This window comes from Phoca vitulina, unplaced genomic scaffold, assembly GCF_004348235.1.
Source record: "Phoca vitulina isolate PV1807 unplaced genomic scaffold, GSC_HSeal_1.0 scaffold6, whole genome shotgun sequence".
Taxonomy (NCBI): Eukaryota; Metazoa; Chordata; class Mammalia; order Carnivora; family Phocidae; genus Phoca; species Phoca vitulina.
The window spans coordinates 29,187,952-29,214,035 of NW_022589709.1; the positions used below are offsets into that span (position 1 = coordinate 29,187,952).

The following is a 26,084-nucleotide window of genomic DNA, read 5'->3' on the forward strand; positions in this document are numbered from 1 at the left end:
TTATCATCACATATGTTAGTATTTCAAAATGTAATCTAATATGACTCAAATTATTTCAAAGGCATATATTTCAAACAGTGTGTTCAATATCAAAATAATTCATTTTAAGTCTGATCAAATTTCAGTACAGTTATAGCAAACACTGTTAATACTACTATATGTAATCTATAATTACTGACTTCCTTACAGTTATATACACAGATTGGTAAATTTAGCTATTTTAAATCATACTCAATAGTTTAGTATAAGCCATTTAGTATATAAACTAGTTTAAAATTGTCTCCCTTTTTTGACTTAACAGAAAAGTAGAAACAACTTTCAGCTAAAGTGGTATTCTTTTAGAGGCCACTTTGTTATAATGAAATGTTATGGAACATACTCTATATAATTTAAAAACTTTTATATCACAGTTTTCCCTAATCCCCTCTCAGAGTGTATGTCTTCCTTTAAAAAGTCTGGATTCTTCAATTTTGTAAATACTCTTAATGCAAGAGTATTGTCTTTGACCTAGACCTAATAGAATACATTTTGAAGACTTCCAATAGTGGCTTACAATATCCAAAGAGTGAGAAATTTCTACCTGTTGCCAACAGAAAAATGCTATCTATTTCCTGCACACTTGATGTTGTCATAAGAAGTGTGCTTGCACGAACATTAAACTAATGTTTTAAAATATATCTGCTCTAGCCAAAAATGACTTGATAACATACTCCAACGCCTAACACAAAGTATCATCTTTGAAACAACTGGTAAGAAAACAGGATGGAGAATAATCTTTCAGTGCCAATGCATGCAGTATATGACATACAAGGATCAAGTATTACTACTTCAAAGAAACAGATCAGAGGAAGAATGATGCTTTCTTAACTCATTAGATGGCAACTTAACACAAAACTACAAATGCCTACGTTGATAATCCCTCCTACTTTACTGAAGGTAGAAAAGAATGACTTAAGAGAGGCAAAATGAAGGTTAAGTCTTAATTTCTTCCAAATATAGTCAATGAATACATCGCCCAAAGTATACAAAATTCTAAATGGTAAAGTCCTTTAGATTTCAGAAGCAGCCCACCGATTGTTTCTAATGATTATATCTGCACTACATATAAAAGTTACCATATTAAAAAAACTAAAACAAAGACAGAAAAACCTAATAGGTCTAAATTACAACAAGGAATTTTACTTTCAAAGGTAAAGTACAACAATTGACCATTTTCTCATGAATTATGTATTATATAAAAACAGCAATACACAGGGATGGACGCTGATAAAGAGACCTAAAATATCTCAGTAACTTTAAAATTTGGTTGCCTAATTGGAACATGAATACTTTTTTAGGCCTAGTTATAAAACTATGCATACATACCCTGTTCTAACACTTCTTCTCCTTTTGGCTGCTGTAGTAAAGAAGTCTTATCTTTGTTCTCTGTTTCTGTAAAGGATCAAAAACGCTGAGCATAAATTTGTGGGACATATCACATATGTTAAATAGTTTACTGGAAATATACCATCAACATTAAAATATTTTCAGGATCTTATGTTTCATAAAAACAACAGCATTAAGAATTTATATGGTAGAAATGCTCTAAATCAGAAAAAAACTCCAGTGTAACCACCATTTACCAGACTTCTGACTTAATAACCAGATCAACTACCTTTTCAGTAATATTTACATAATACAGAATTTAAAAAATGCACCAATAAAACTGCTTGTATTTTTAAAAATTGAATTTAGTGACATTTTAAGGATACTTTAAGAACATTTTAAGGCACATTCTATAAGTATATTAAGATCTTAATAAGTGACCTAATCGCTATTTAAACTTGTTTCATAAAATTTCCAATAGAAAGACATAAGAAGTGGCTCTGGCAATTTTAAGAGTGGATCTGTAAAACTCAGTTAAGTTTCAGCATACTTCATCCAATAAAACAGGGTGTGGGTTTTGCAATTTTAAACTAATGAAATGACAATCAGTATGATCATTTTGCAGATGAAGAGTAAGTTCATCAACAATTCTGAGAATGAGACCAAAATGGCCAAGATTAGTAATGCCTCATAAATCAAGAACTCTTCTCTGCTTGAGGAGGCCCATTAAAATAGATAATTTAGGGTATGGTTGGAGACGATAACCATTTTCATTGGCAAACCGAAGCACTCTTTTGAACACGGCATATAAATTCATAAATTGCATAAGTCATTACTGGCTACGGAAAGAATCAAATGGGGAAGTGAGAAAACATGAATTAAATGAAGAAAGAGCTACATTTATTGAACTGGTCCCCAAACTAGTCTGTTTCATCACTAGATTCTTCACTTTCACTGCTTTGATGGGGGCATGTCAGGAGGGTAGATAGGTTAAAAAGAGGGAAAAGTGGGAATCGGATTATGTGTACATGTGATTGATAGAAGGTGGATGATTTTAAATATTAATTATATAGTCAAGTGAGACACACAAGAAAATATAAAATACAAAATCATATTTTACTTTAAATGAATACCAGTTTTACCTTTGTGATGTCCATGCATCATAACCATATCAGACTTCACAGGGATTGGAATATTGGCCTCTGGTGGTATGGTTCTGAACAGATCCGGAGCTACATTCTGGGTACAGGTCATGAAAGAAACTGCATGCTTGGCCTCCATGTAATACATAATGTATAGGTTGCACATTTCATCACTAGATGTGCCACTGCAAGCAAAAAAAAAGAAAAGAGAAGAAAAGAAAGACATAACAAATCAGCCACTCACATAAAACACATTCTTAATGCAAGAAAAATGCAACCAGTAAATCTGCCAAGCAATAGGTCCCGAGGTGGAAACATTGTGCATTTATTTTATAGCTTTCATTAAAACCCATCACAGTTTTCAGCATCAAAAGCACATTGTCAAAGGCATATTTCCACTTCATAATGGAGTATCCATTTGCAGTCACTCCAGAGATATCACCAAATACCACAGATGGAAATGGCATTTAAGTAGCAGCGACATACTTTCTTTCCTCCTCCAAATCCTTTTATGCTTTAGCCCTTCTTCTATTTCCTAGAACTTGCATATTGGGCAAAGTGCTTTCTTCATGGAAAAATCTTAATTATTCACTTAATAATGGTAAAATTTTGAACACTTTAACAGAAATATCATATATTATTTACAAGTCTTTAAAAATGGCTTTTGTCATTTAACACCAAGAGTCTAGGATCTTGTTTTTGGTAACTGCCTCCAGCCTCATGGTCAGATGAACCGAGAATCCTGTATTGATACTAAGACATCATAAATGTGCCCCTGATATCTGACTTGGCACCTTGGCTTCCTCAGCAGGGAAGTAAAGGGAGATATAAAGGAATGATACAAAATGACATCAGTCCTAACCTCCTCTAAAGGCTCAGACCTCAGTGGGGTAGTGCCGCACAGCTGAAAGACTCAATTGTTAAAAATAGATTTTCAAACAGTGGGATGGACATTTCTAAGATACAAGTTCCAAATAATACAAGGCAATGCCTAATAGTTTAACACATGTTTTGCTCTTCCTCAGTTCACATGGGCTATCATGTATTTCATCCTTTTCACTCTCATTAGGAGGGAATTATTTTGGCACACCTTCACAAGACTTTCATTTCCAAGGTAGTTCGCGCAAATGAATGTTTCCTTTTTGGTGTTCTGACAATTTTTAGCAAGCCTCTGCTAATAAAAAACAAGCTATGAAGTAGATTATTTGCTGTACAAAAATACCTCAGTGTTGATTTTTCCAGCAATGTCATGTGGCACTCACTTCCTCTCCATAGCAACAGTGATGACATCAGCAAAGGAAGGAAAAAAAAAATATTTTCCAAACAGGGATGGGGTTTCTGTAAGCTCTGAAAATGTAGAGCCCCTGAGAGACCACAGCAATAAATCCCTGTCACGGGAAGCTCTGTTCATGCTTTAAAAGTCATTTGGCTTCTCACTCTCTGAATCTAATACCTGTCAGTGTAATTGCCTCTCCTGTGAAATGCAAGCAAATAGTGAGGTGCAGTCCCAAACAAACACCTGTTCACTACACACGTCTTCCTGTGTCAAAACACCATTCCTAAGAATTTCATTTTGTATCGTTGAAGTTGGTCAGAAAGCTGTGTGCTATAAAAGGAATAGCTGGTGCCCAAGTAATAAGCCAGAACCTCTCACCATATTGTCCACCCTACCCCCCATTCAAAATAAAGAAAAATGTGTACATCAAGAGACAGAGATGAGGGAAAAGGAATTTAAGATGTGGCTCTAGCTTAGAAGACCTTGACTCATGGTGCAGAGAGGGAAAGCAAAATAATCATGCAAACTTTTCCAATCAGTGAAAGGAAAAAAAAAATCAGTAAATCTATATAGTAATAAATGAAACTTGCAACCAATCTGTGGACAGATCCTTCTACATTTTACCTGTTTGGGAACCTCATGCCCACATTCATCTCTAAACACGTGACTTTGTGAGAGAGCGTAATCAGCTCACCAAAATTCATTTAAGGTACTGATCCTATGATACAAAATTGAGCTGATCAAATAGCTTTAGAATCTTTGCTATCACAGGGGATCCGGGTGGCTCAGTGGGTTAAGTGTCTGCCTTCGGCTCAGGTCATGATCCCAGAGTCCTGGGATCGAGCCCCGCATTGAGCTCCCTGCTCAGTGGGGAGCCTGCTTCTCCCTCTCCCTCTGCTACTCCCCATGCTTGTGCTCTCTCTCCCCCTCTCTGTCAAATAAATAAATAAAATCTTTAATTAAAAAAAAAGAATCTTTGCTACCACAAAGAAAAATTCATTAAAGAGCTGAAGGAAAAGAAAAGAGTCAGACTTTATGCCTTTCCATTTATAACTGAACTTGTAGTTAAGGTAACTCTGAGTTCCTATCTGAACGAGAAACTATCACATCTTAAATGTGTCAGGACTCAAATCTTCCTTAGTATCAGCAAACCAGTTTGCCTATTTTATTCCACATCTGCCTTTCCTTCACTGAAAAAAAAGAAAATCTGACTTTAAATCAGACTGCTTTCTGTATTCCTAAGGGGGAATTTTGACACATTTACCCTTATTTTCCATAGAGGACAACACATGCAATTCAACTCTGTCAATCTAGTGATTATTAATGAGAAAGTATGGAGGGAGGCTGTGTTCACACGTGTGCCCTGGCTCCGCTGAATGACCCTTTCAGCCTTTCCTAACGCCAGTGTGATTCCCTAAATGATGCCTGCTGGCATCACTTATATTCCAAAATTACAGTGGTGCATTTCTTTCATTTTCATGCAAAATAAAGTGCTTATGTGATAACTACTTTTTTATATCACCTCGCTCTAAATCTGACAAGCTGTGATGAGCCTGAAAATAGTTAAGCCCTCAATAAGTATTTGTTGAAGGGAGGAAGAATGAATAATCTCTCTTAATAAATGTTTACAACTTGTATGGCATAACCTGTTACCCGCTAATATATTGTACTGCTGAGTCAGGTCAATTTTATGAACTCGGTCTATGGCCTTCCAGAAAAATATTTATATCTATCTGTTGATCTATCTACCTATTTATCATCTATCTATGTTCTAAGAGGGTTTTAATAAAATATATTATTTCCTATTATAAAGATACATAATAGAGATTTAAGAAAGTCTCAAATATTCTGAAATGTACCATTTAAAAAACCAAAATCTTGTCCTACACTATGATTGTGTTTCAGACAATGATACTCCCTCCACTTGGATGATTCCCTCATCCCTAGGCCCCTTACACCCAACAGATGCTGGACTTACAAAAACAAAACAAAACAAAACAAAACAAAAAACAATGATGGGAAGTACTAATTTTGGAAAGAAATATCAACACTTTAAAGAAGTTAGTTCTCAAAACTTTGAATTGTTTCTTCAGAGGTTTCATGGTGCTTTTAAATTTATACATTAAGGAGTTTCTGACCATGTAACTTTATCCTTGCATATAATACACTTCAAAATGTTGATTAAAGTGCTGTGTTTGGTATCTATGAATATTAATTAGAATTCTCATATGTACATTAAATAACTGGTTCCAAAGGAAAAATATGACCCACAAAATTGACCAAATATGTAAATATTATCTACCAATTCTCAAAAGTTAATTTAAAATGTTAGCAAATTAGCTGACTTAATTAGCTTAATTGGCTGACTTAATAAAATTCTTTTTTTGTTTGTTTAAACTTGACTAAACATTTGAAATGAATTTAGAGAAGTGTCATATTGAATATAAAATATGTAATGCAGTCAGGCACAAAATACTGCTTCTACGTTGACTTAGTTGGTACTATGTTCTCAGTACATACACTGGTGCAACTTTGTCTAAGACATATTATTCATATTTACTATTTTAAAAGAAATTTAATATTTCTTAAATATTAATTTATTAATCTTAATAATATTGTTAATTATTTCTTAAAAATATTACCATTTGGTAAATTTCTTAATATGTCTTGTCTTAAATCCACTTACTCTTTAATGGTTGTATTTTGCGGTGCGTCTCTGCTAGGAAAAAATTAGTCCCTCTTTTTAAAAGGGCTTTTTATTAGTTAACTACGATCGTTCCACCCCAGCAAAACTTTCTCCAGTCCTAAGATTGTTAGCTCAATACAGAGTTAAGTTCGGATTGGGTGGAAGAATTACTCAGCTGAACATCTTGGTAGGCCACTGATAGAATTTTCCTGTAAAACCTGGTTTCCAGGTGGCTGCAGAATAAGAAAGTTAACAGCTTGACGCCAGTAGTTCTCCCAGTGCATGGAGGGGCATCTGCTGGCCCCATACGACTTGCGGTAAGTGGTCTCATATCTGATTAGTCTTCATGCTCATGGTTCAAACCTGTGCCCAGGGGGAGTACATATTCATGTATGTTCATGTTGGGGCTTAGGCAGGAAGGGAGAAAAGGGAGAGGAGATTTACGGACTCATAAAATACTAGTTTTCTTTTTTACTGGTTCCCTGTGGAAGTGGTATCCTGTATTTTATAAAACAGATGCATTGATGCTATTACCTCTCTAAAACTAAAATGCAGAGTAAGTGATGCAGGAATACTATGCATTATTAGGAGAATTTTTATTCATATTTAAATTTCATTCAAACCTATCTTATTAGTTTATCATTCCACTGGAAAAAAAAATGCTACCTTCATATAAATTAAATATTCAGAATATGGAATCATCCAATAACTTAACTTCTTGTAATTTCTTTCTATTTCATTTGTATTTCAAGATGGCATTCCCTTAGCCCACATGAGATTTACAAAAAGATAGATTTGTACAGTCATTTTAAGGTATTATTTTAAAGAGAAATGCACATTTGTTAAAAGACTGAATTATTCCAGACTCCTGAAACTGAAAGAGGTTTCCTGAGATTACTTGGGTCTCTCATCCTGGCATTGCAGTAAGTCACTAATTTCTGTTCGATAACTGCCTCACAGAGGATACTCAAAGGATACAATCTGGCCAAAGTTACAAGCCCTTCTAAATTGTTAAAGGACTTTTAAGCAAAAAATTCTATTTATTCCACACTTGAACTTATACACTAATACACAGAATGTGTTGCAAAGGACTTTTTCCTACTTTGTTTACCTATTTCAGAGGCTATTAAAATAACCAATGACACTTAAGTAAAGTTGTGGAGGGTCTACACTAATATAGAATGGAGAACAGCTGATCAATACCCTGTGACTCATATATTTAAAGGCTGGGTACCCGGCTGGCTCACTCAGTGGAGCATGCAACTCTTGATCTCGGGGTTGTGGGTTTGAGCCCCATGTGGGGTGCAGAGATCACTTTAAAATCTTTAAAATAATAATAATAATAACAATGAAGGCTGGTAAGAAGGAATGTCTGACTCCTTCAAATCTAATTTTGTCTACTTTGTCAAGCTTTTTCTTAGTTACCATTCATGCGACGGCATAATTTTATTGTTTTCCTCAAGTCTCTTTCCCGAACTTAAAATTTATCCAAAAGCAAAACTCTTGGAAGCTTCTTGTTTAATATAACTTGATATTTTTTTCTGTGTGTCCTATCTTTAGCCTTAAAATTGATGTTTATTAATACAACCCTTTAGAGTGACATAAAAAATCCTATTCCACTGTCTCAAATGCCTTTTTTTCTTTTACCTGCTTCAGCATCTTTTCCCTTTCCCCTGACAACCAACAGCTAGTGTTGTCATCATAAGAATCATCCTTCGTACATCTAATGCCTATTTTCAGATGCCTACTTTCTGTGACTTCTCTTTGATCAAAGATAAATGGTTTAAAACTCCAGCATCCAGGTGGCATCAGTAAATATTTTATAATCTAGTTTAACATGGAAAGAAGGCTCCTTGGTTCTTTTCTGACAACAAAACAAAACAAAACAAAACATGGTAAGAGACTTTATCTTTCATTTTTAATTTAGGCAAACCTATTTTGAAAGAATATTCATAGTGCTTTGAAAATTTTACTTAGGGTTATAAAATACACTTATTTCAAGGAGGCTCAATATTTTGAAAATTATTTAAAGTTCAATGTTCTCTTTTGGAAAAGTGCTGAATATTATCATTCCCACTTGGAAGACTAAACAACTGGAAAACAATGAATACACAGAAGTTTTAACAGGCAGAAAAAAATCACAGTTCTGAGTAATTAATGGACACCACCAAGTGTGGAAGCTATACATTTGCCTAAATTTGAACATAGGGCAAAAGGACACTTGAGGAAAAACTTGCATAATCAATTATATTTTTCTTTATTAAATGAGCCTGAGGAAGTAATATACACTCTTGTGGCATCTATAATATATAGAGATGTGATACTGAAGGTTTTGAATAAACAGGAGGAAAGGAAGTATAAAAAAATAAGCACATGTTCTGGAGTTTATCCTAATGAGTTCTAAAATGAGAAAATGCGATATACAGTTTGTTATAATTGTTCATGATAGTAAAAAAAAGTGCAATTCATTCACAAAGATAACTATCACCTATAATCATGCCTTGCCCCAATAAAATATTTTTAAATAGCGGAATTTGCAAAACCATACCCAATGTGCGTGGCGTCTGTCCTTCCCTCACCAGTGAATACACATCTTGCTGCCAATATGTCACCAAAACTAACATCTACTGGGTGTTCCACAGGGTAGAAAGCCTACCAAGAAGATAAACACAATGATTCATTAAAATTACCAATAAAATCCAGAACTACATACTTTCTTAATGTGAGGCTTGGCATACTCTGGGTAGAGAGGAAGAAGACGCAAACATACAGACACAAAATTCACCAGCATGTTTACAAATGTTAAGAGAAACCATCAAGTTGGAAGTTGTAAAAGGGAGGTTATACACAGCTTAGATAAATAATAAAGGTAGATTTGGAGATGTTAGGAATTTCTAGAGAAATTCACAAGGATTCTATGAGGGTTTCTAAGATTATTACCTGTTGGTTAATATTTTTTTGTCTCAGAATGAAACCAGTTTCTACATACCTGCGGCAGCTGGGGGCTCTGGCGTCCAATCAGTGTCCACTGTCCATTTCTTACTCTGTACCCACTGACTACCTTACCTGTAATGAACATAAATTATAATGATACAATATCATAAAGTATTAGAAAAATAAAAGGCATCATTTGCTTTCCTTTTTCAAAATAAAATTTGAATATTGTCAGAACCCCAAATGCTAGGTATTTTAATGAAAATAGTATGATGAAAAAACATACATTTTCAAGGTATTATGCAAAATCTTTCATTGAAACAGATTTAAGGTCAAATATAATTTACATTTATAGCGTTAGCAAGTGCCAAGGTAAATATTTATAATTTAACCTGTAGTTTAAAGTTCTTACCTAAATGGTGAGTGTGAACTCTATAGGCAAAGACATGCATTGGATACTTTTTGTAATGGCATGAAATGTCAGAATTCACCACTGTTAGAAATGAAAACACAGAAAAAAAGGTCACTCTCCAACTGGAAAATAACATTATTCTTGTCTAAAAGTATGTATAGGTTATTCACAAGATGCTAGGCATGGGGGTTTTCCTATCAAGTAAACATGCACTTAGGTATTCAGCAGGTGTTAAGGGCCTATTATGTACCAGCCAATGTCCTAAGATGAGTTAATAGCCTCTCGCCCTCACATTTAATTTCTTTAATAAACAAAATGACTAGAGCCAAAACAAGATACCCAGTCAGTGAAAACACAGGCTTCATTTGCTACTTTTATCATGAAAATTGATGCAGTTGAAAAAGCTTAACAATTGGCTGCATACACCTAAGGTAACTGCATTGACAATTCCTATTGAGAAGGAACCACTTCATTGACTTCTCTTTCCTTTCAGTTGAAAACACTGTAGCTCTTCAATAAATATGTCTTTGATAATAAGTGAACAGTAACAATGAGACCAAACTTGCTGATACCTTTATGAGATTCCCAGTAAAAACAAAGGAGTAATATTTAACAGAGCATTTTCATCAGATGATCAGATACACTGGTAAATAATATTACACTTATTCCAATAGCTTTTGTAAGTTTAGGAGAATCAGCTATTATTATCCCCATTTTACAAATAGGGAATTAAGCTCAGTATATCTAACTTCAAAGACTGAGTTGGTCTTGGATTTGCCAGCCTCTTGATTTTGAACGTGATATTCTCTGCAGTAGTTTATGTCACTGTAGGTTATGAGGTTTGTCTTTGGCATCTGAAGGATGGGTGACTGATTTGTAACATACTCAAGATTTATTCTTTCATTTATATAACCTACTACCTACCCATGGGCCTCAATTCTTAGCATCTCAATAAAAGAATGGATGATAATAAACTACTGGCTTGGAATAATAGAGAAATCTATTTAAAATCTAAGGGTAATAAAGAATTGGTTTAGTTTTCAGAGATATAGGTCATTTCAAAATCTTATTAAAAAATATACTGTAAATCCATTCCTATAGATTAAGTAATGAGATGATGGTAAATACTAAAAGATAATTACCTTTCTCTCCCGGAGGAATAACAGTGTCAACAGACATCATAAGGTACATGCCAGCAATTAAAGGCTGTCTACAGGAAACAGTTAACATTTATATCAACTATTTGAAACATCAAAACAATGGCCTTAGAAAAATAAGATATACTTCAATACACTGATCTATAAAATATGATTCATGTGAAAATGGAAACAACATGGAAAAAGAGGTAGAATATATGTTTTTTCTTAAAATAACTTTATTTTCTTGGGCAAATAGCTAAAAACATTTTTTATAGTCTGGTGTATGTGGAAGGCAGTCTCTAAATGGCTCCTGTGACAGTTAATTGTCTTTGTCCACTTGGCGAGGGGATAGAGCCCAGTAGTTTGGTCAAACATTGGTCTAGATGTTGCTGTGAAGGTATTTTTTAGATGTGACCAACATTTAAATTATTGACTTTGAGTAAAGCAGATTACCATTCACAGTGTGGGTGGGTCTCTTAAGAGAAAAGACTTCCCAGGAAGAGGAAGGAATTCTGCCTCCAGACTGCATTGGACTCAAGATTCCACACTAACTCTTGCCAGAATTTCCAGCCTGCCTTGCAGATCACAGATTTGCCAGCCCCCACAACTGTGTATGCCAATTCCTTGAAGTAAATCTCTGTGTGTATGTGTGTGTGTGTGCACTCACTCGCGTGTGTGTGGACATTCTATTGGTTCAGCTTCTCTAGAGAATTCTGGCTAACACAGCTCTCAATAATTCCTAGCTCTGACATTCATGCCCTTGTCTAATCCTCTTCCCTTGGGCACGGGCTGGGCATAGTAACTAGACCTAGGGATTGGTTATTTCTAACAAACAGAATAAGGCAAAAGCAATTTCACTTTTTTTTTTCCCATAGGAGTCAGAGTATGATGATTTGTGGCAACTCTTTTCTTCACCTATCAGATTTCTGTATTATTCACTAACTTCTGACATCTGGCTACAACCAGGCTGTGGCTTCCATCTTGCCTGCCCTCTCTTGTTTTCTCTTGCTGGCTGTGATGGAAGCCAGCAGCCATATTGTGAGCTGCCCTGTTTCGAGTCCACAAGGCAAGAAATGAGGGAGTCCTCCAGCCAACAGCCAACAAGGAACTAATCCTGTCCATAGCTCTGTGAGTGATCTTGGAAGTGGCTCCACCCCAGCAGAGCCCCCAGATGGCTGAAACCCTGGCTGAGCCTTTGATTGCAGCCTTTGTGTGAGACCAGCCCCAGCCCCCAGCTAAGCTTGTGCCCAGAATACTTGTTGTTTCAAGCCACTAAGTTTAGGGTGATTTGTTATATAGCAATAGATAATGAACAGAGTGGATTTCCCACTTTTAAGTTGTCAAAGATCTTAAAGCTGTCACTCAGCTCAGGTAACTGGAAGTACTTACTGCAAGCGTGTGAGGTGTAAGGACACACCGGAACAGTCTTTGTGATTATCTGAAAATGCACACAGACAAAATACACATCTTAAATAGGAAAATGTGAAAAGCGGATTTCAAACGACTAACTTTTAAATGATTATAACTCAGTACTAAAAAAACCCCCCAAACTATGTTTTTGTTTGTATGGTGTTTTATAGTTTACAGAGTATTTTCATATTCATGAATATATTTAATCTCCAATGCATCATGACAGCAACAACAAAACTATCATTTCAAGCAGTCTGTGGTTTTTTTCTCGACTCCTCAAACTGACAAGTTATCTGCTTTCCTGCAGTCATACTAGATACTAGTCGCAGCTCACAGAAGAAAGTTGTTGCTACTCTCTATGAATGATCTACATTGTTGAAACATCCAGAAAAGTTGATTAACTGAATGGTTTGTTCCATGTTGGCTCTGAACAACTAGCTTCTCTACTTTTCAAAAACGGAAGTAGTCCGTAATTTGAGCTTTCTAGATATGACCACGTTTAGCATCTGTAATGTCTTTGATATATGTATAGGAATCACCCTCTTTGGTTTCTAAGCCTTGCCCATTCCCACGTTCTAAATAGCAACCTGATGGTAATTTTCACCCCAACTTCAGTGGAAAGCCTCTGAGTATCTCTTGATTTTTGCCAAGGACACTTCAGAGACCTCTTACAAATCCTCTCCTTTATTCCTTTGCCTTCCGCAAGTAGAAAGAAGGTAAACATTTAAATTACCCATCCAAATTTTTATCTCTGTTGAACTTGCTGATTTGTCACCACAGAGACCATGAATAGTAACTCATACTTACTCATTCCTTCTATTTCTGTGTATGCTAAATTCTTTCCACTTCGCACTTCATTCTAAGTTTTATAAAACATTATATCTCAATTTTGAGAGTTTATTTTAATATAAATAACTAGTGTGTGCAAGATTAACAGATTTATACTTGAAATTAAAAAGTGAAGTGTGATAATAAATAACAGCAGATGGAATAGTTTTAAGGAAATTTCTTCCTTTCAGCTCTAATTCTTACGAGAAAAACAAAGGTAGTTTCATACAGTAATATAAAATAACAGGTAACCTAAGTAACAAGATACACATTTTGATTTACCAGAGATAAAATTTAGAAAGTATAACAAGTCATACTTAATACTTTGGCAATAAAACACAAAGGAAATTTCTCCATTTACTATTAAGCTTGATTTTAACAATGATAGTACAGAAATAAATGGAATGATAAACATTTTATATTTAATCAGGTTGTTTTTTGTCACTTTACAAAGGGATTTCTACCCAATATCCTAAATCAAATTCCAGTGTGGTGCTATTTTCATAATAATTTCAAGTGAGTTGGGGCACCTGAGTGGCACAGTTGGTTAAGTGTCTGACTCTTGGTTTTGGCTCAGTTCGTGATCTCAGGGTTGTCATCGCAGGATCATGATCTCAGAGTCATGAGATCGAGCCCCACCTCTGACTCCACACTCAGTGCTGGGCAATCAGCGTGGACGTGGAGTCTGCTTGAGATTCTCTCTCCCTCTGCCCCTTCCGCTGGTGCGTGCACTCTCTCTCTCAAATAAATAAATCTTTAAAAAAAATACCTCAAGGGAGTTTTAAAGAGATGAGGAGAAAATAAGAATCATAATAAATAACAACACAGGTTTATTTTAATTTTTGTCTATGCTTTTATTAAATATAGAAAGGATAATTATTATTTTTTAATTTATTAAAAAATATTTTTTTAAGGATTTTATTTATTTATTTGTCAGAGAGAGAAAGCATAAGTGGGGGGGTGGGTGGCAGGTAGAGGGAGAAGCAGGCTCCCTGCTGAACAAAGAGCCCCATGTGGGATTCAATCCCAGGATTCTGGGATCATGACCTGAGCTGAAAGGAGACACTTAATTGACTGAGCCACTCAGGCGTCCCCCCAAAATTATTATTATTATTATTTTTATTTATATTTATTTATTTGACAGAGAGAGACACAGCGAGAGAGGGAACACAAGCAGGGGGAGTGGGAGAGGGAGAAGCAGGCTTCCCACTGATCAGGGAGCCCGATGTGGGGCTTGATCCCAGGACCTTGGGATCATGACCTGAGCTGAAGGCAGACGCTTAACGACTGAGCCACCCAGGCACCCCCCCCAAAAAATTATTTTTAAGAATGACGTTTTCTAAGTGTACTGTATGAGATTTCGTAAATATACCTAGTCTGTACTACTTTCAAAATGATTAGCCAATGAATTATGTAAATATCTATACTGATCAAAAGAGAATGGTTTAAAGTATACCATTCATTGATGCCAAATGAATTCTAAACTCCAGAGACTCACTTATTTAGCTTAGTCAGTTTTAGAAAACTTTTCTCATGTGTATGAAAAAATCATATCTATCTTATAAGGTTATTTTGAGAAATGGTAATCATCCATTCATTCAGTTCATATTTATTGAGCAATTGCTATATTTAGACACTATTCTATACACTGGGGATATAGTGAAAAACAATATACTCAAGTCTCTTGTTCTCATGGTAGGAGAAATGAGGTAGGAGAGATAGGGAAAAACAAAACACTGAATATATAAACAAGATAATGTCATACAGTAAACTCAGCAGGATAATGTGATAGTGGGTAGCCATTTTATTGAAAGTGGTCCCAGAAGGATGCAGTGGCCATGAGGCTGGAGATTTTGTACACCATGCAGAGTTTGTTAAGAGTTTGGGTTTTATTCTGTCTGAAAGAAGCCATTGGAAGATTTTAAGCAAAGTGACAGGATTATATAAGGTGTTCACCTAGCACAGTACTCGGCACTGACAGATTACTAATTACTGAATGTTAGGCTTTGTAATCTTTTATCTTAATTCACAATAAACCAGGAGAGAGTTTTTCCCCAATCCAATGTCCATCCAAGCAAAAGGGCCAATGTGCAATGAGAATTGCTTCTTGGTTTTACATTACGTCTTTGCATTGAAAGAACAAAGTGAATCACATTTTGATATCCAACTTGGCTAATATTCTTAACCATGACTTTAAAAAAAAAATAAACGGGAATAATTAATAAATAAATTAACACGTTTCCAGAATTATTAAAGAAATTTATCATAAAAGATGAACTGTCACCAAATTAAGAGTAGCAGGAATGTTACTAATAGTAACATTCCAGCTATTGCCAGGGACAGTGAATCTTCCCATCAGACAATGTTCTCGATGAGAACTGTCTCAATTGAGTGGCTTTCTACTCCGACTAAAGCTCAAAAATAGGTCAGAAACTTATGTATGTTAGTATATATGTCAAATTTTAATTTGAAGACTTTTTTTTAAAGATTTTATTTGTCAGAGAGAGCAAGAGAGAAAGAGAGAGAGAGATACAGAGCACAAGTGGGGGGGAGGGGCGGCAGGCAGAGGGAGAAGCAGACTGCCGGCTGAGCAGGGAGCCTGATGCGGGACTCAATCCCAGGACCCTGGGATCATGACCTGAGCTGAAGGCAGATGCTTAACCGACTGAGCCACCCGGGCGCCCCTCGAAAACTTTTTTTAATAACCACACTTAGCAAAGTTCTCTCCAAATTAAATAATAGCCATTGCTATGTAATTGTTGTCTATTTGCTTCACTCTAGAGTTTTAAAAGTGAGTCACAGTCTCACCACTCACTCTGCTGTAAAGACATACTACAGATTTTCTTTTGATCCCATGTTTATCAACTACATGCTATATCCTGTAAAAAAGTCAAGGATACAACACAATAATAGCAAAACCACTAAAAACTCATTATGGGTTTTTATATGAGATGGTCAACACATTCTGGAAGAAAATACACTGAACTTCTGACTTATATATTATAATGACTTTAGGAAACACTGAATTTTAGAGACTTTAGAGTTTTCTTCTTATATAATGTAAATCTTACACGGGTAGAGGGTTAGTGAATATACATACAAGAATCCAAAGTAAAAATCATGTCTGTTTTGTAAAAAGCTCAAGAAATAAAAATATATAGAATGGAAATTAGTTACAAGATCACTTAAAAACAACAGTAGATAGAATTTCTGCATCACTGCTGAAGGAATTTGTTTACATCAAATTTATCTGGTCGATCTGATCCACTGAATCAGCAAGAAACGAGGCATTTCTAAAAACTATGCTGTGTGCGTGCGAGGGTATGTGTGTAAGCATGTAGCTATTATGCTTTAAATTATGGATAACGCTTCAGATTATCATCATTATTTAATCATGGGATAATTCTGTGTGACTTTAAGAAATTCTGTTAGTAATGGATAAACACACACTTTAACAATGATATTTTAAATTGAACACAATTCTAAAAGTTATTTCCAAGTAAAGACAATACTTATAAAGCGTATTTATATGCATTTTAGACATTAGAGTCAATTGCTCCACATATATTATTTCAAAGTCAAATTTTATTATTATAAATGATTGTGATCTCTTCTAGTACTACTTTCCACAGTTTGACCTGAAGAGCCCATGTGCTTGTGTATATACACAGTGAAAAGCCCCAGGGGGAGCAACTTGAACTCCCTCAAACAAGGTGGTCCGGGGGCCTGGAGTGCTCCTGGATCCACTGCTATTCCTATAGCAGGTAGCTTTGGAGAGAAGCCTGTTTCAGCCTAGTGTCTGGTGTGAAGATTATGACCTTCTAACTCCCAATGTGATCCTTGCCACAGTGATGCATTATTATTTCCATAACCTCTATTCTGATCTTACTTCTGGTGAACTGAGAAACTTCTGCTAGTTTTGCATATTTTACTGATGATTTTCAGTGTGCTCTGACTTTGTCTGCCCTTCTACTGTAACACAGTGCTTCAAACCACAAAATACGAAGCCTCATAAGAATTAATTCATTTCAATTCACTAGGCTGTATATGAAATCTGTCTCTAGCATGCATCATCATAAAAATGGATGACAACTTAGAAGGTTTATTATCATTAAAAACATACATCAGTGCCTCTGCTAATATTTTACTATATAAAACACACAAAAAAATGAAATCAGGGCTGAGATACTTAAGAAATGTATAGAAAATGAACTCAGAATATCAAAATCATAAGCTAGCTGAAAAAGCTGGTCGGAAAGGCTGATTCTCTGACTAGAATGAAAGTAAACAGGGGAGAGGAGAGGAGAGGAAATAGTTGGAAAGGTTAACATAGGGCAAAAGACCAGAGAAATGGAATTCCATAGCTAAAAAATAGATGGGAATGGTAATAAGTCAAATAGCTAAAATGGCCTGAAATTTTAGGATTGAATTTGTCTGCAAGAAAGGTAGAATAGGAAATGGACTCTTTCCCCAATTTATATTTCCATATAAATATTGTGTGTTTGTACATGTCCATTGTAAGATTTGTTGGGTGGAAAGTTTGAAATTAATCTGTGTATTTTAATCACACAGTTACTTGACCCTAGTACCTTATAAGATCATCATCAGTTTCAGCTAGGTGCTCACTGAGTTCCTTAGCCTAAAATGAGTAGGATCTGGAAGGTTATCAATTTTAATATTTGGTAGATTAGTACTTGTGAACAATATTGATACCACTAAGAAACCAGTCTATAAATGAGATAATCTATATAAAGAATGTAGCACTCTAAATGGAGCATAGTAAAAATCTAATACATATTAGTTATTATTATCATTATTCTTTTTTTTTTTTTAATTTTTTTTTTTTTTTTTAAAGAATTTATTTATTTATTTGACAGAGAGAGACACAGCGAGAGAGGGAACACAAGCAGGGGGAATGGGAGAGGGAGAAGCAGGCTTCCCGCGGAGCAGAGAGCCCGATGTGGGGCTCGATCCCAGGACGCTGGGATCATGACCTGAGCCGAAGGCAGACGCTTAACGACTGAGCCACCCAGGCGCCCCTATCATTATTCTTTTTATTGGTAGATTCCAAAAATCTTCAACACATGAATATTTTCTTTTAAGAAATATATATTCTATTGGGACTCCATCAAGATAAAAAGCTTTTGCACAGCAAAAGAAACAGTCAACAAAATCAAAAGACAACCGACAGAAGATATTTGCAAATGACATATCAGATAAAGGGCTAGTATCCAAAATCTATATAGAACTTATCAAGCTTAACACCCAAAGAACAAGTAATCCAATCAAGAAATGCGCAGAAGACATGAACAGACATTTCTGCAAAGAAGACATCCAAATGGCCAACAGACACATGAGAAAGTGCTCAACATCACTTGGCATCAGGGAAATACAAATCAAAACCTCAATGAGACGCCACCTCACACCTGTCAGAATGGCTAAAATGAACAAGTCAGGAAACGACAGATGTTGGCGGGGATGCGGAGAAAGGGGAACCCTCCTACACTGCTGGTGGGAATGCAAGCTGGTGCAGCCACTCTGGAAAACAGTATGGAGGTTCCTCAAAAAGTTGAAAATAGAGTTACCTACGACCCAGCAATTGCACTACTGGGTATTCACCACAAAGATACAAATGTAGTGATCCGAAGGGGCACCTGTACCCCAATATTTATAGCAGCAGTGTCTATAATAGCCAAACTATGGAAAGAGTCTCAATGTCCATCAACGGATGAATGGATAAAGAAGATGTGGTGTGTGCACACACACACACACGTGCACAAACACACACAGGCACACACACAGTGGAATATTATGCAGCCATCAAAAAATTGAAATCTTGCCACTTGCAATGACGTGGATGGAACTAGAGGGTGTTATGCTAAGCGAGATAAGTCAATCAGAGAAAGACAAGTATCATATGATCTCACGGATATGAGGAATTTGAGAAACAAGACAGAGGATCATAGGGGAAGGGAGGGAAAAATGAAACAAGATGAAACCAGAGAGGGAGACAAACCATAAGAGACTCTTAATCTCAGCAAACAAACTGAGGGTTGCTGAAGAGGAGGGGGGTGGGAGGGATGGGGTGGCTGGGTGATGGACATTGGGGAGGGTATGTACTATGGTGAGCGTTGTGAATTGTGTAAGACTGATGAATCACAGACCTGTACCCTGAAACAAATAATACATTATATGTTAATAAAAAAATGATAACATAAAAAAAGAAATGTATCTTTATAGTCATAGGTGTGGAATTTCTTTAATTGAAGAAACTGAAACACAGAATGTCTTCAAATAATTACACAGGGATAGAAGAAAAGGGGAAAGGAATATGGGAATATTAAATAGTAAAGAGGTGGTGAAAAAAAGGAATTAGAATTGAAATGGTATATTAAAAATACCGCACAGAATAGGGATACTCTCAAAGTGGGAATAGAAATACTGATTCAGAAGGGTCTGTACTGGGTAGGTACAGAACAGAGTCATCAGTGAAATACAGAAGTATTAGTAAGACATAAGTATCAAGGTCTGGCTAAAAGAAGTTTTTGGATTGGGTACCACAGGACCATGAAAAAGTTGAGAATGCATTGTTTTAAGGTCCCTCTACAACTTTTAGTAATAAAGCTCCCTTGACCAGACCCAAGACAACTTGCTTCTTTCTGAGGTCTAGACTAGAGGTCAGTTCAACAGGATCCTATGTTTGTAGAAAAGAGAGCAAGGCCTTTTTATCCTGATACTGAAATTGTTTTTTTTTTTTTTTTTAAAGATTTTATTTATTTATTTGACAGAGAGAGACACAGAGAGAGAGGGAACACAAGCAGGGGGAGTGGGAAAGGGAGAAGCAGGCTTCCCACGGAGCAGGGAGCCCAATGTGGGACTCGATCCCAGGACCCTGGGATCACGACCTGAGCCGAATGCAGACGCTTAACAACTGAGCCACCCAGGCACCCTGAAATTGTTGTTTTAATCTACATTTATTCACTTATCCTGCACAACTGTCTTCATGCAAAAATCCTGATAGCTCTTCCTTCCAGCTAGCTTCATTTATCTTATTTTAGTTTTCTTATTCCAAGGTAAATCGTTCTCACCTTCATTGGACTGGGCTACAGGTTCACTCTTTCTCCAAGGTACAATGGTGAATACTTGACTCTTGGCTATTAATGTTTTGTACTTACTGAGGATTGAACCCAAGACATCCCTGTTAAAGAGATCTTTCATGATTGCTGTTCTCTTTTAGTAAGACATAATTACAGCCCTAATGGATTTCAAGATATGGAGATGAAACTTTATTCACTAGGTAGGTATCAGATGACACTGGGACTAATTTCATGATATGTCATTATATTCCATTATAATGTCACATGTATCTACTAGAAGCTTTTGTAATGGTGAAGACATTAACAATGGGAAAGTAAAAAGAATTATTTTTAAAAAGAGATATAAAGTAAGAAAGTCTAATAATGTCTTAGAATGTAATGTAGTACCAGTAGTTGAGTGGCAAGACTTCTAAAAGTAGTCTGATAATGGAAGAAACAAGTATTTCCAGACACTGGATGAGACTTGAAAATAGCATTCAATCAGAATCTAATCTTGAGCCAGATGAAAACTGGACAACCACTCCACAAGAGTCTCAAGCTTGCCTTTTTTGAGAAATTGCTCTCCTCTGCTGAGACAGAGATGTATAACCACAGCAAGGTATTTTATCAAATATATAGACTTAGAATTTCAGAATTGAAAAGGGGCCTGAAGATGATGGAGTTCAGTTCTTACACTTTATAGATACAGCGAAAAAGGCTATCGGGATTAAGGGCGTTGGCCAAAGTAATTCAGCTAACTGGGACACACCTGGGTATCAAAACTAATTCTCCTATGTTAATATTTAGTAAACATGACTTACTGTAAAGAAAAAGAGTTCTATTTCTTAAACACTTCCAAGGCATTTTATCTATGAAATATCCTAAAGCTAAGATAAAGGAATTAAGCAAGAATGGATAAGTAACCAGTGGTACTTAAGAACATCCACTTAAGAAGGAAATTCATTTCTCTTAATGGGAGGTGAATGCATGGGATATGAGGTTATCCATTCCAAACTATTTAGCTTGCTTTTCTAATAATAGCTTGTCGTTCCTGCTTGGATACATGGCTAAGTAGTAAAGTAACTATGTGGAATAATACATGATAATAACCTATTAGATTGTAGGTCCTTAGAAGACTGTTGGTCTCTCCTAATCTTTCCCTCTAGAGATAGCCTTCTATACTTCATGAGCTCATCTTGTCCTGGTTGTTTCCTGCTTCAATAAAAAAACAGGTTAACCATCGATCCTGGGGGAACCATATGTATTGTTATAAATAAACTACATCCCATTAATTGGAAAAGTCCTTCAGAAAGACAGTCGTAGAGTGGATTTCAATTCACTGCACTCTCCTAGGAAAGTAAAGGATAAAGCATACCCATTATCTACTATTCCAACCACAGTTTTGGATAATGGATCCTTTCCTTATGGAAGTGCTGACAAAGCATGCCTGGAACCATTGGGAAGTCTTATGAAAAACAAAACAATAACATGTTTAATGATAAAAACATATTTCACAAAATTTGTAAGCAAGTAGTCAACTGTATCATACCCTTCCACCCTCTCAGAGTGTTCTGAACATAATAAGTTAAAGTCCACCTTCCTAACTTTCTCCCTGTCTTGAACAAACAAAAATGAATCAAGGAGATCATAGTACACACCAATAATTTTGCAATAATGTATGTACATAGATAATGTAATTGCATCTGAAGCTGGCTTGATCTTCACCTTATGGTTCTTTGTTCTAAATTAACAATATTAAGTTAATGGGACAGATGAGGTTTTGCTGAGATTACATCATGGCTCCCAAGGTGACCAAGAATGGGAGATTCCTTGGGGATTCATTTCTAAGGTCAGAAAAATTTTCATGTAGTCAAAATTACTTGGAAAATCCCTTAGGAGAGTGGAGAGTGCAGTCTCTTAATAGATTCAACACGGCCAGTTTCCTTCACATTGGAACAGATTGCTGTCAGTTTTGTCAGTTGGGCCACATTGTTAAAAAAAAAAAAAAAGTTATTTCTATACAGTTGGACTGTGTAGTTATATAAAAAAGGTTATTTCTGTACATTTGAAATGCTGCAGCAGATGAGCTGGACTCAAGCACAGGAGGCAAAGAGTTGAGGGAACAGCGGACTGGCTTCTTGTGCTCGCTTTGGTTTTAATGAAACTAATACACAGCTCCTTTATTGTTGTTTTTTTTTGTTTTTGTTTTTGTGGGTTTTTTTGGTACCACCTGTATTAAAATGCAGGTCTTAAAGTCACTTGACAGTACTCAGTAAAAAGATGATCCTCCAATTTAACCAGAAAATGTGTACCTGGAATTTCTATGTTAGAGTTTCTTCCAAACAAAATTCAAGTCACCAGATTTCCCCTAGAGAATTCACAGTTCCTTGACATCACAATCTCAGAATATCAGGACTCTCCAGTTACAGATACACTGATATAAAAAAATTTCTGCTCAAAAAGCACTAGCACCTTGAGTTGTCACAGCAAATGCGTATCTGCTTAGCAAATATCAGTGAAATAGGGGCACTGCTAATACAGACGCAACCTGCACAGAGGTTTTCCTGGAGGCTGCTGAAAGCTGGCTTAGCAGACAAGCTTCAGTGCTAAATAAACCAGCACTACCAAAAAAAAAAAAAAAAAAAAAAAAAATCTTCAAAAAAGAATTCCTCTTGAAGCTGTCACTGCAGCGAGTTAGCCTCTTTTGATTTTGTATTCACTGCTATGGGACTAGAAATTACTAGCTTCCATTTGTCCTGTGGCAAGGAAGAGAAAATGCATTTATCCATCTTGCAAGAAGACGACTTTCACAAATGATGGCCTGTTCTGTTCCCAAAAGAGATCAAATGGAAGGCAGGCAGGCAGGCTCACCAATGTGCTTTTATAATCACTCTGTGCGTGGAGGATGTTACGGCATGACTAATGTCAGAGCACCTTCCTGCTTCCATCTTTTATGAATGCAAAAAAAAAAAAAAAAAATCTATAGTAAAGCTTAGGATTTATACAATTCTCCTCTCAGAGTTATGAACCGGCTCCAGGATCATACTACTAAAGAAGTAAAATTAAAAGACAAAACCCAGCAATCCTAAGTAAATACAGTATTTTTTTTTTAAATGGCAGTGAGTTTTTAAATTATTGATTGGTTCTTGAACTTTCTGCTGAACTATAATATACAGAAAAGTGCACAAATCAGAAGGTACAGCTTCAGGAATTCAAAAAAGCTAATATACCCTTGTAAACAACACCCAGGTCAAGAGGCAAAACCCTCCATTTGGGTCCCATTCCTGAGGCATTAAGTTTTAAATCTTTATGTTATGGATATGCTATATGCAAACATTTATTTGTCTTTCTGGAGTTCTCTTTTAGCTAAAACCAGGCACATTTAACTAGTTGTCCACTAGCTTCATGGGCTTTGGTTGGACTATTTTAAATATCACATCTGGTTACTAGGAAATATTTTTTCCCCTTTCTCTCAAGGAAAGTCCTTCAACTTTTTTTTTTTTTTTTTTTTTTACTGTATCTCTGTTTTTAATATATATTCATTTTCAAAAGGATAATCTAAATTTTCTTCTGCATTCTCCCAATTATTGTCTGTTCTCCCCACTGAGGGCTGAATGTACCTGCAAAAGTCTAGGAGCCACACAAAAAGTATTAGATAAAATAAATAATGGAATGAAAAGGGACTTTAAGATTTTTATTCAAAGATGCTGTTTTATTATTTTTTTAATTTTTAAAAAGATATTTATTTATTTGAGAGAAAGAGATAGCAAGAGAGAGCATGAGCAGGGGTCGGGGGGAAGGGGGAGAGGGAGAGGGAAAAGCAGACTCCCCACTGAGCAGGGATCCTGATGCAGGGCTGGAGCCTAGGACCCTGGGATCATGACCTAAGCCCAAGGCAGACACTTAACCGACTGAGCCACCCAGGCGTCTCAAAGTTACTGTTTTAAATTCAACTTGAAACATAAAGCTAAAATTGTTTCTCATATAAAATGCTCTATTATGAATTTTTGAATAATTTTGAGAGTATTTTTTTATGTATATAAAAGGTTAACCTTTCACTCCCTTTGGAATTCTCAACTCTTTTGTGCAACACATTCTCCCCCTTTTATTTAACTTAAACCTCTAACTGCTCATGAATGATAAACAAAAAGAGGCAACACTATCCTACTTTGTTTTGAAAATAGGAAGTTTATATTCTGCAAAAGCAGTGATTTAACTGCAGTATACGCCTTTGAAGCTCAATGTAAAATCAGTGGCTACATTTTCCACCCAACTGTCTTCATCAACTTAAAATACTATTGTGTATTGTGCGTGGTTCTTCAATGAAAAAATCTGAAGTATCTAATTTACATATAATTATGCGTGCAGGTAGTCCGTGGTATTAATTAGGGAATACATTTAGAACATTATAGCTCATATATTTGATTTAGCATTAATTTTCAGTCATTCAATATGTTTATGTTGTGATGTGAATAAAGTAACATTTATAAAGCACTTGAGTTAAGAGGTGGTATGTAAGTGCTAAGTATCACCTCTACATTAATGAAAAAACACTGAAACCCTTTGGTGACCCAAATTATCTCCCAAAATTCCCTCAGTCCTTAAGCAAGTCTTTTTACTGTAAGATAAAGGGTTAGGGTAGAAGGGACTCTGGTTACTGACCAGATTTTATTCTCCTTTCAGTTATTTCTAGGTGATATATTACACTTAAGTTGGGGAAACAAGAATAAGAAAGACTTGCCAAAAAAATGGGGCTAGGCAAGTGTGGAGAGGAGAAATATTCCTACAGTAAGAAAAACTCTTGAAAGTTTTCAAAGATAGAGAAAATAAGAATTAATAGATAATGAAAAGAAATGGAGAGCAGGAGGAAGGGTTTCCAAATTGGATGAAGAGGAGAGTAATGTTTCTGTTGGCATAAAGAGGGAGATTTGTAGTGGCTCTTCCAGGCCCCGGGTAGGCTGGATTATATTTTTCTAACAGAATATTTTGTAAATATCACTAAATATTATAATTGAATCATTTTCATCAAATGTTTTTTTGATCATGTATTTATTTAGGGTTATCTTACATTTTACAAGTAAGACAGTCAACTAACATACAAGAGAATTAATAGTAAATGGGAAATGGAAGGTGCAAATCTTAGCATACCTCTTTAAGAACTTCTATCATTTGCCAGAATTCCTAGAACACAGTAAACAAATATAAATGTGCTAAGGCAATGAAGGGGAGCAGTGAGGGACAGGGTGAGGGGTAGGAAACCAGCTGGAATATGTATGAAACATGTGAAAAATGCCTTGAAGAGTGTCAGGGCCCTGAACTAGATGACACTGAAACTTAATTGCATCTTCTAATTTTTATGTGAGCTGATGCGCAAGTAACCTTATTCCTCCTCTTAATTTCTTTTGGTTAAATAATGGAATGTTATCTGCTATTAATTTAAAGGGAATTAATTAGTTGGGACTATGTAGCCATGACCAACTTCAAAAGAGGAGTTAATAATTATGAGTGATTACAAAAGCATGAGTTACAAAGGAATAAATGAAGGTAAAGTATAAGGTTTTCTTGAAAAACAACTAGAAAATAAATTCGAGATACAACAAACTAAATGGTATTAGGGAACGTTTTTTTTTCCTAAAAAAGACATCACTTAAACTAAATATTATATTGTTCAATGTTAAATTGCTTTAAAAAACACATTTCAGGGATAAAAAACATTCTGAATATATCCTTTAAAAAAGAAATAATACTGCAGTGCTTTATAGGTCTTCTCATAACCAAATGAATGAAAATGTAATTCCTGATACTTAATGGCCATA

The 26,084-nt window shown here is 35.6% G+C and overlaps 1 protein-coding gene across 13 annotated transcripts in view; it reads right to left on the reverse strand.

Moving 5' to 3' along the window:
* PAM (peptidylglycine alpha-amidating monooxygenase) overlaps window positions 1-26,084 on the reverse strand; it is a 281,181-nt gene that overhangs the window by 54,096 nt on the left and 201,001 nt on the right. For all 13 annotated transcript variants that reach the window (XM_032403926.1, XM_032403929.1, XM_032403928.1 and 10 more), the window contains exons 8-14: window positions 12,344-12,392; window positions 10,958-11,025; window positions 9,816-9,896; window positions 9,459-9,535; window positions 9,018-9,121; window positions 2,508-2,692; window positions 1,366-1,431 (exon numbers count right to left, since the gene is read on the reverse strand). In XM_032403926.1, the coding sequence (XP_032259817.1) occupies window positions 1,366-1,431; window positions 2,508-2,692; window positions 9,018-9,121; window positions 9,459-9,535; window positions 9,816-9,896; window positions 10,958-11,025; window positions 12,344-12,392 (630 nt within the window). The remainder of the gene's footprint in view (window positions 1-1,365; window positions 1,432-2,507; window positions 2,693-9,017; window positions 9,122-9,458; window positions 9,536-9,815; window positions 9,897-10,957; window positions 11,026-12,343; window positions 12,393-26,084) is intronic.